At 44.7% G+C, this 10,216-nt stretch overlaps 1 protein-coding gene and 1 long non-coding RNA gene across 3 annotated transcripts; both read left to right on the forward strand.

Annotated features, from left to right (window-relative positions):
• The first annotated feature begins 2 nt into the window (after positions 1-2).
• On the forward strand, positions 3-2,673 carry LOC125179269. Of its 2 annotated transcripts, none has more exons than XR_007157209.1 (3): positions 3-19; positions 958-1,074; positions 2,609-2,673. It is a non-coding gene; the product is annotated as an uncharacterized LOC125179269 (long non-coding RNA). The 2 variants fall into 2 exon arrangements; XR_007157208.1 differs by lacking the exon at positions 3-19 and adding an exon at positions 139-157.
• A 438-nt stretch (positions 2,674-3,111) lies between these two features.
• LOC108667191 (PH domain-containing protein DDB_G0287875) lies at positions 3,112-6,951 on the forward strand. Its single transcript, XM_047884831.1, has 5 exons — positions 3,112-3,131; positions 3,468-3,702; positions 3,962-4,067; positions 4,537-6,339; positions 6,546-6,951. The coding sequence occupies exons 1-5, from the start codon at positions 3,112-3,114 to the stop codon at positions 6,572-6,574; spliced, it is 2,193 nt and encodes a 730-aa protein (XP_047740787.1). The 3' UTR covers positions 6,575-6,951.
• Positions 6,952-10,216: the final 3,265 nt, after the last annotated feature.

The raw sequence follows: 10,216 nt of genomic DNA on the forward strand, positions 1-10,216 counted from the left end.
ACCGTCCACTACGCTGCAGGTGGGTCATCTTGACACGGTTTGGCATACCGTCCACTACGCTGCAGGTGGGTCATCTTGACACGGTTTGGCACACCGTCCACTACGCTGCAGGTGGGTCATCTTGACACGGTTTGGCATACCGTCCACTACGCTGCAGGTGAGTCATCTTGACACGGTTTGGCATGAGCACATGTGCCTTCAAGTGCTACCTGTAGAATGTGTCACTAATGGGACAATATTACTCAATTATTTCTCCAATTGATGGGTAGGCTTAGTGGGAAATGATGTACGTACATACAAAATAAATGGACTATTCCCATGAGTTTATCCAGCTAACGCTCAGAGAGACTTTGTGGTGTGTTATTTGGCCTTTTGTGGGTCATCTTAACACGGTTTGGCATGAGCACATGTGCGTTCAAGTGCTACCTGTAGAAAGTACTCATTTATTTACCCATTTATTACCCATTACGTAACCATGTTACTCATTTATTTCTCTGAATGATGGGGAGGCTGGGTGGGAGATGGTGTACAATGTACATAAATAGTCATACATACATACAGATGGAATGGAAGGAGGGGGTGTGTATTTTATGTGTGATGGGGTGTAATGTGCGATGAAGTGTGATGTGGAATGATGAGGGTTTGATGAGTGGTGAGTGTTTGACGGAATGATTGGATTGTAATGATTGTGTGTGTGTCTAAGGGACAAACTGTGGCTGTGATAGCGAATGCGCAGATATATTTGGAGAGGTAAAAGATTGAAATTTTGAAAATTGATGAATAAAATAGATTGAAATTTTCTGATTTTGAAGATTTATGTAAAAATATAAAGAAATGAATTAATCCGTCTCAGCAACATTTTCGTGAACGGTACCATGCTTATTGTGGCAGGTTATACCTAGTAACTCAGTGAAAATGTCAGTCATTTAACTATGTCCATTCATGTTTGGTGTGCAGCGTCGGTGCCAGACGTAGGCGAGGAGGAGGAGCGTGTGCTGCGGCAGCGCGTGCTGCTCTTCGCTGAGAAGTACGACAACTTTGCCGCCCGTAACCTCGCCCCTCTACTGGCCCGAGGTAATACGTCTGGCGTCGCTGTTTCTACTCATACTTGTAACATGGAGACCTGCTGATGCTATTATACCTGCAAGTATGATATCTATTGTGTATATCAAGAGATAAAAGATGTATTACTATCCATATTCATTCACCTTCAAACCTAAATATCGAAAGTGTTCGTCATCAAGAAAATGTCTTGCATTTGTCGACACACAACGCAGTGACCTTCCAGCGCCGTGGCGTTCGCTGGGTAAACTTATAGGAAGAGGTCATATGGAGGCTTTGGGTGACGTAAGCGTGGAGGAATTCCATGCGGTTTTTGGAAACTAAATTTCTGCTTTGCGAGCAACGTCAGCCGATGCTCCATCGAGCTGTGGTGGTGCAGTGGTGAGAGACTCTGTCTCTCGCACCCAGCTCCCGAGTTCGAGTCCCACTGAGGACAAGTTCTACCGGGAAGCTCACCTCATGATCAACTCAGCCATTCATCCAACTCTGGTTGATAAATGAGTACCAAGCTTGTCCAGGGTGTTGTGTAATGCAATAAATTGGTTCTAGCGGGTCAGCGAGCCAGTGATGGTCGTAGAACTACCAGTGGCATTAAAGTGCTCGGAAAAACTGACCTATCACCCCCTCCCTAACCTAGTCGCCACTACCAGGATGGGCAATTACAGCAACACAACATGCTCCATCGGCAACATTTGCGCCGTGCTCGTTCGACTGCGTGCTCCAAGAATTCACTTGCATCATCGCTGCAGTGCGCGCGCTGCGGAACAATCAGTGTGCCAGCGATCTGCTGCCGATGTCGTTACTTAAGGGGAATGTCATAACCCTAGGACCATTTCTGGTCGATTTTTTCAACCGCTGCCGCACTGACGGTGTTGTTACGATGAACTTCAAATCAGCACTGAGGGCTTTCAGTGCTGCTTTCAGTGCCAGTGTCTGACTGCAGGTCTCGGTTGTGGGGTTAAGTTATTATGTAGGTAGGATTCCTTACATTTCCCTTCTCTGTCTCTCTCGTGCGGGCGGCCGATGCCCCGTAGAAGCTCTTGTCTTAGTTTCTCTTGCGTTTCACCTGTCCCTCCTTGTTACTTCGTCTCTTTGAGATGCTAATGCTGCTTCTTCCGAGCCAGCTTCAGCGGGGTGGACAATTGAGGCCTTCCGCCCCCTTGTGGGTGATGCACAGTTTTTGATTTGAGAAACTTTCGATAACTGATACCTTCCACCTCTTTGGTGATGTTCATTGTGACTTTCGGTGCGAGATAGCTAGATAGCTGAAGCGCTAGTAAACATGTGGCAACTAAACTAACTTTAACACTCCACTGTAAACCAAGCAGCAGGAGGATCAATTACCACAACAACCATCAGAGGAGCGCAGCAGAACTAGTCCGCTGAGGACACATACACTTGCCCCGATGCGTGTACGCCCAGTTTGCGCTCAAAATTGACATTCCCTGGCAAGGTAGGATGATTTGCAGGCGGACGAAGCCACCACCAAAGCATCATAAGATTGTATGATGAATATAATATTTTACTTGGTCTTTCGTTCCTTCAGAGGAGAGCTGCAGCTTCCTGGGGCGGGAAGGGTGGGGCGGCCACGTGCTGCTGGGGGGGCACCGTGCCCTCTACAGTGGTCCACTCTGCAAGTGGGAGACGGCCCACACGGACAGTGGGGCCCGGTGTAGGGTGAGGAGGAAGATGAGTTAGGTTTGGGTGGATATTTGTTACCTCTTGCGTACAAACATCACAATTACGTGGTTTTCCTGCTCAATATTGCATTGCGTTGTTCTATTGCTGTTTATTCAAAGAATATAAGTAGTGCGCCGCATAAAGGCTTCTTGAGTTACGAGCGGGTGTCGTAACTCGTAAGACATTGTTATTTGCAATAACATGTAAGGCTAATTATTGTCATGTCATTTCCATTACAATAACATGTAAGGCTAATGATTGTCATGTCATTTACAGTGCAATAACATGTAAGGCTAATGATTGTCATGTCATTTCCATAGCAATAACATGTAAGGCTAATGATTGTCATGTCATTTCCATAGCAATAACATGAGACTGCCTAGACCCTTGTGAACTGCCTAGACCCTTGTGAACTGCCTAGACCCTTGTAGACTGCCTAGACCCTTGTGGTCTGTCTAGAGCCCTAGACCCTTGTGGACTGCCTAGACCCTCTTGGATTGCCTAGACCCTTGTGGACTGCCTAGACCCTCTTGGACTGCCTAGACCCTTGTGGACTGCCTATTCATAAAAAGCCTTTGCTAGTAAAAAAAAGAATTTCTTCGTAATTTTAACTGATACTATCACCGTTGATGCTGCTATAGAATTCATTTCACGAAGATTTTGTTGATTGCTTGCAATTGTCAACATTATTGCTATCGATGCTACATTTATTCATGTTGTTGCAGGCGCGAGAGCGGCGGGTGGCGGGCGTGGAGCGGCGGTGGTGGGGTGCGGGTCGTGGTGGTGGTGGCGGCGGTGACAGCGGCGGTGTGGTGTGGTGGGCTGCTGGGTGGCGTTGCCGGCAAGAAGGGAATATCTCTGGTGGGCGGCGAAACCCTCCTGCTCTCAGACCTGGGTGAGTGGGCCACGGGGCTACGTGAGTGGGACTCGTGGCTACGTGAGTGGGCCACGTGGCTACGTGTGTGGGCCACGTGGCTACGTGAATGTTCCTCATGGCTACGTGAGTGGACCACGTGGCTACGTGCGTGGGCCACGTGGCTACGCGAGTGGGCCTCGTGGCTACGTGAGTGGGCCACGTGGCTACGTGAGTGGGCCTCGTGGCTGCGTGAGTGGGCCACGTGGCTACGTGAGTGGGACTCGTGGCTACGTGAGTGGGACTCGTGGCTACGTGAGTGGGACTCGTGGCTACGTGAGTGGGCCACGTGGCTACGTNCTGCAGGTGGTGGGTGTGGTGCACCGCGTAACGCTCTCCACCTTACAAGCTTGTGAGCGAACCGCGGGCGTCGCCTTCCCGCGAACCAGCCTAACCCCACACCTGCCCACCGGTGGGTTGGGTGATAAACTAGGCAACTAGTGTGCTGAACCTAGAAATTTTGTATCTGTTCTATTATTACAAATTACCTTTTTACAGTATTTATCAAGCCCCACTTCTGCTCACTGATAGGTTACGGGATAAGTTAGTAATTCTGGCAACTATTATGCTTTATCTAAAAATTACCTGCTTTGAAAATATTAATTAAAAGTTTTATTTATTTATGAAGTATGAATCGGCGCTAAAACAGTCGCGAGTGAAATAAATATGAATATTTCGTCGGTATAAGCGTATGTAATCCAGCTCTTGTGTATGATAGTCATGAATTGTAATTAATGTGGTAGAGCACATCATTAATGTGATTGAAGTGGGAAAGAAAATGTTTTTCTTGAGTTTTTATATTAGTATATAAATATCGCGAATTATTATGAAATTTAATATTTTTTTTTGCCGCAATTCACTTATTCTTCTTCCCGCTGCAGCTGAAGAAGAGCTGGTAGAGGCAGCTGAAGAGCAGCTGCTGAGTCATGAAGCACCTACAGCAGCTGCCATCACACCTGCTCCACCTGTTGCACCTGGCGCAGAAGCACCTGTAGTTGATGCACCTGCTTCCAGTGGAGCATCTAAGAAGACGCCACCAACTGAAAAACCTGATGAAATTGTGGCTGCTGATCGAAACAAAGAAGCGGAGATGGAAATAAATTCGGCAATTACGGCTGAACAGCTGGCACCGTCTTTGAGATCAGATGGTAATGAAAGCTGGACTATTCCACCAGCTGTGGACGTTGGTACGCCATCTTTAGTCGCAGAAAGAACTTGTTTGGATTTCGAAGAAGAATTGCTGTTGGTGCGCGAAGCTTTACGAAGGGCGAAACAAGCGCGGGGTGTTGATGAGAGGGAGAAGAAGGAGCGCAAGCAGATGGAGAAAACGATGCGCAAGCTCCAGCTGGAGCAGAAGGCAAGACTCCAGAAGGAGCAAGAGCTTGCCCTCGAACAGAGAAGACAGGAATTTGAAGCGAATAGAGAAAAATTCGAGAAAATTCTCAGCGAAAATGCTGCATCTGCTGAGGAAATTTCAACGCAGTCTACAGTCCCTACTACTGTTCCGTCTACAAGTCAGTCTGATGTTACTGGAGATTCTACCTCTAGCTCTACCGCTGTCCCTGCGCCTTCTAAGGATGGGTCGCAAACTGGGCCCGTGACATCTGACTTGCCAAACCTGAATTGTACATCAGCTCATGCTACTGCACATACCACATTGCCAGCTACTGCATCTACGACACCGAATGTATCTACTGCCACATCGCCGGCCACTGCATCGATGACATCTACATCTACTCTTCCGACATCTGCGCCTACAGCGCCTACACCTACTTTACTAACTCCTACAGCGCCTCCATCGAAACCTCAGCGAAGTGCGCTCAGTCTGGCAGAGCACGTGGCTCTCCTCAGGGAGCGGGGAGGCAGCCAGCAACCCCAACCTCATGGAGAGAAGCAATCCCATGGGGCGGAGGAAAAGCAACCCAAACCCCGTGAGGCGGAGGAAAAGCAACCCCAACCCCGTGAGGCGGGAGAAAAGCTATCCCGTGAGGCGGAGAAGCAACCCTTTGAGGCGGAGAAACAACCCCGTGAGGCGGAGAAGCAACCCCCTCGTGAGGCGGGAGAAAAGCCATCCCGTGAGGCGGGGGTGAAGCAATCCCCGGCAAGCAAGCGGGGGAAGTTCGGGGAGAAGTGGCATGTGGTGGAAGAGGCAGACGAGGCAGTAGGGGAGGCGGCGGCGCTGAGAGCGCGCATCATGCGTCAAATGGAGCGCATAAATGAGGAAATGCGACGACGCGATGCCATCCTCACACCCGCTGATGACGGGACCAAGTCTGCTGATAAGAAATGTATATCAACCGACAAGACTGATACCTTATCACGTGGAGTAGATAAGAGTTTGGGATCTACCGCTGGAGCGACCACGGCGATAGGGGAAACAGATGGCGGAGGTCAGGCAATAGGTGCTGCTGGTATAGCACCTGGTTCTGGTATAGCACCTGGTGCTGGCATAGCACCTGGTGCTGATAAAGCACCTGCTGCGTCTCTAACAGCTGCACAGCTGCGTAAACTGGAACAAAAACGTAAGCTGGAAGAAGAGAAACGTAAGCTGGAACGTCGCATCCAAGAACAAGTTGTTCTGAAACAACAACAGCTCGTGCAACTACGCATGCGGAAGCAGCAGCAACAACAACAGCAGCTGCTAAATAGCAGCAAGAAGCGCCAGCTGCAGCAGCAACTTGCTGCTATTGACGCAAAGAAAAGTAAAAATTGATGACATGAAGCAGCAGCAACAACAGCAGCTGCTAAATAGCAGCAAGAAGCGCCAGCTGCAGCAGCAACTTGCTGCTTCGCGTCAATTGTTTAATTGCTCTAGCAATTGACGAAGAGAAAAGTATTGACGTAGTCAATACTTTTCTATTGACGCGAAGTCAATAGAAAAAAGTACTAACTATTGACGCGAAGAAAAGTAAGAAATGATGACATGATCTCTGGACACGCGGGTCGAATACAGATTCTTCTCATTTTGATAGTTGATATCATTTAGCGATTGTGATATATTGAAATTGTTCGTGGCATTTGAGACGGGGGATTCTGTATAATAACTGACATAAAATAATAGATTAAAATGAAAAGTCATGTAAAAGTGAATACGTATTAATCTCCCAATATTTTCGCTTTATAAACGGTCAGTTCATTGAACTATACGTTATTAGCGCGATGATATAATTTTATTGTTGAAATATGTATAAAAACAGTGGAACTTGCAAGTGTAACCTTGGGGATCGATTAGAATTTCATTATGTAATAATTCTACTCAATTAAACTTGACGAAAAAATTGAATTGAAATTTTAAACATAAAGTCTATTTGCGGGCGCATGCTGGTGAAATTCCTGCCGTAAAGATAGCGCAATGTTCTAGATAAAAGTAGTGATAGGAGAGAAATACAAACAATTCGTTAATAAATGTTTTTATTGATAGACAAAATTATATTAGTCGCAATACAAAAAGAGTTATTGTAAGTAATATTAAGGTTGTCAAGTGGTAAGGGCGACATTACCATTAGGAAGCAACCGCATGCATAGTCGACGCCCCGTGTAAATAGGATCTGATAATATGGAGGTGAAGACCAGACTAGTACGCGGCATGTGATGTACAGGACACGTGATGTACATGGCATGTAATATACATGACATGTAATATGCACATGTAATGTACACGACATGGGATGTACATGGCATGTAATGTACACGACATGTGATGTACACATGTAATGTACATGGCATGTAATGTACAGGACATGTGATGTGCATGACATGTAATATCCATGACATTTAATGCCTACCATGAAATATTGCAACGGTTGGCACAATGGATAAACTATGCCCTCGGAATGGGGTACGATAGTGGAAACTAGCAATCCGGGGGTAATAGAGGGCTAAGGTTCGCAATTTAGCTCAATATTTATTAAGTTTACAAGGGAAACATGCTAGGGAGTTGTTGATTCGCTCGTAAGGAGCGAACAAGATCAGGAAGCACCTGCTAGAAACGACTGCATCATGGCTAATGCTTATAAGTTTGTGATCCAGACGCACTTGGGCACTGACGCGTATCTATCAAGACAAACTTCAACAAAAAAGCTATGCAGGTCTTGAAAAGGCACAGAAAACTTTGCAGCAAATCCTTGCTACCCAAGGGCGGCCCAAGCAACTGACACGAAGCTATCATGTGAACAGAATTGGTGACCTAAGTCCCTCGACCCTCCTCAAACTATTATGAATTATCTTTGCTCGATACGCAATCACTTTGAATTCCTTTGAAACTTCTAATCGAATTACTTCGATGGTATACATCGCTACCATTTATTATTATTATTATTGTAACCCTAGAAAACTAGGCTCAAATGGAGAACATGACTCAGAGATTCACGAGAATGGCCAAAACAAGATTTAATCCTGTCGACTAGTTGTATGGTACACGCTTTGGTAACGAATATAAGCAATATTTAAAACTAAATCAGTAATTATTAATAGAACTTTAACCAAGAGGAAATTATCTAAGAATATCGTGTGGACACGTTCTACGATACAGGGGAAAGTAGCTACAGTAAGTAAAGGCGAATCAATGAGGTCGATAAATTTCTTGCAGCCATAAACAATATGTTCTGAGAGAGATACGACTAGAGCTATCAACCTGTCACATTTGAAAAAGTATTATTTCAATACATCACTCAATGCGCGTGAAAGTATGGAATAAAGATGTTAAAAGTCGATCGGAAAGCTGCAAAGTATAGAACGCTTAGACGCTTCTATTCTAGAAAGCGTAATACGTATTAATTAAATTACGTGCTCAAATTGAACAAACGAAAAATTATCAAGTAAATGATGTGCATTTGAAGGCATGTGATGCGAGAGCGCCAGCAACACGCAACTGAGAGTCGGCAGTGCTCAGTGCGCTTAACAAACTACAAAGAAAAGATGATCATGGGATAACGAAGAACATTCTTGGCAATAATTACAATCCAACAGGCCTGATAAACTCAAGAAAAAACGTTTATGTATAATTGTAAGAACTACGGCTAGCAATTCCAAGACATGATGGTTCTTTGATTCGAATTCTGGAATTAATGTTGGCAGTAGAAGCGAGGCGCAAGCGTCTTTGTGAAAGTTACATTCCGCGGATCTTGTAAGAACGATTTACGAAGTACAAAAAACGCTAAAGTTAGAAACCTACGTCGCGATATTGAGATGACAATGTGACATGGCACAGACTTGATAAAATAAAATACATTCAGAATTTACAAGGAAACGAGCTATCCTCATAAGAGAGTGTGAACACGGCAGATTTTCATCAGCGCTTTTTAGGACTTATTTATACTTTTGTTTCATTGGAACAAACCAGACGGCATTGTTCTTAAAATCTCATCATTCTCCTCGTTTTTTTTAAAGAAATCACTAGAGGCTAATGGGGAAAATGACGTCCAAGTGTTGTTCTCCTGTAACATTGGCAGCCTCTTCAACTATAGACTTTACGCCAAACCAATAAAGTGAAGTTGCATATCAATATGAAAGTCATACTTTGTTGGTGTAGAAGTATAAACTTCTGACGTCAGTTCAAAACATGAATACATTGAATACATCCTAAATCTGCTTGCACTTCTAATTGCTTTGATTTTAATTACCTCTAGTCACAGGAATGGACACAGTTACGGTACTCATTTTAGGCATCAATAATTATCAAATCTAGATCAATCATAACTCAACCCAGAACATTAATGCTCAAGATCGACAATGCTTAACAAACCTTGCATAAAGTAACCTTGTCCATATTAACCTTCGAATTCAATTTCTGCTTAACTAGGCACAAATAAATTGAATTTTCTCAATTTTATGCAATAAAAATGGTTGACCAGAGATAGTAATAACACTTGGGTAAAGGAACATCTATAGCAACGGACACGTCTAATGAAACTTAATGGACAGAAACGAAGACAAAGTACGGCCAGCTTAAACAAAAAACAGACGAATCGCTCTTCAATAATATTTATGGCGTAGTAGTTGAAACTTCTTCATTAGATTTAATTTTGTCCAGAACTATTCATTATTTAGGATTCAAATTGGCATCGAAATGCTTGACTTGAAAGTTGGCAAATGATATCATCCGAATTTGATTTCATCCAATGGATGAAATTTGTGGAAGCGTTCCGTGGACGATAGCTTTAGGTTCGCTAAATAATCGATTACATAAAATAGAAATCAATCAAAATACTGTGCCCACGTATGCAACGGCAATGACATTGATTATTTGTATTGCAATGCCTGGCGCGCAGCAATAAATGTTTTAAAGTAGAGTGAACACTCGCATTAATTGGATGCGCGTAGGAATACCATAGCGCGGTTAACAACTGTAAACCTGTCACGTCGTGTGGCTTATGTGGACGTCGTGTGCACATCGTGCGTCTCGCGAGTGTATTGTGATGTGCTTCGTGCGTCAAGAGGTACATCGTACGCCTTGCGTTTACATCGTACGCTAGGAACCTATCATTTTGACAGAGGTACCACACCATTACATGGTATCAACCATACCGACTAAAAACGTGATAGCAGCAGCACTTGAGAGCT

This window comes from Hyalella azteca, unplaced genomic scaffold (genome assembly GCF_000764305.2).
Source record: "Hyalella azteca isolate HAZT.00-mixed unplaced genomic scaffold, Hazt_2.0.2 contig16259, whole genome shotgun sequence".
Lineage (NCBI taxonomy): Eukaryota > Metazoa > Arthropoda > Malacostraca > Amphipoda > Hyalellidae > Hyalella > Hyalella azteca.

What these genes read in the sequence shown, in the direction of transcription:
- LOC108667191 (XM_047884831.1), top strand. Translation starts at nt 3,112, where the DNA reads ATGAGACTGCCTAGACCCTT. An exon ending in AACCCCACACCTGCCCACCG is followed by an intron (nt 4,068 to 4,536) that starts GTGGGTTGGGTG and finishes TTCCCGCTGCAG; the next exon opens with CTGAAGAAGAGCTGGTAGAG. An exon ending in GCTGCAGCAGCAACTTGCTG is followed by an intron (nt 6,340 to 6,545) that starts CTATTGACGCAA and finishes AAAAAGTACTAA; the next exon opens with CTATTGACGCGAAGAAAAGT.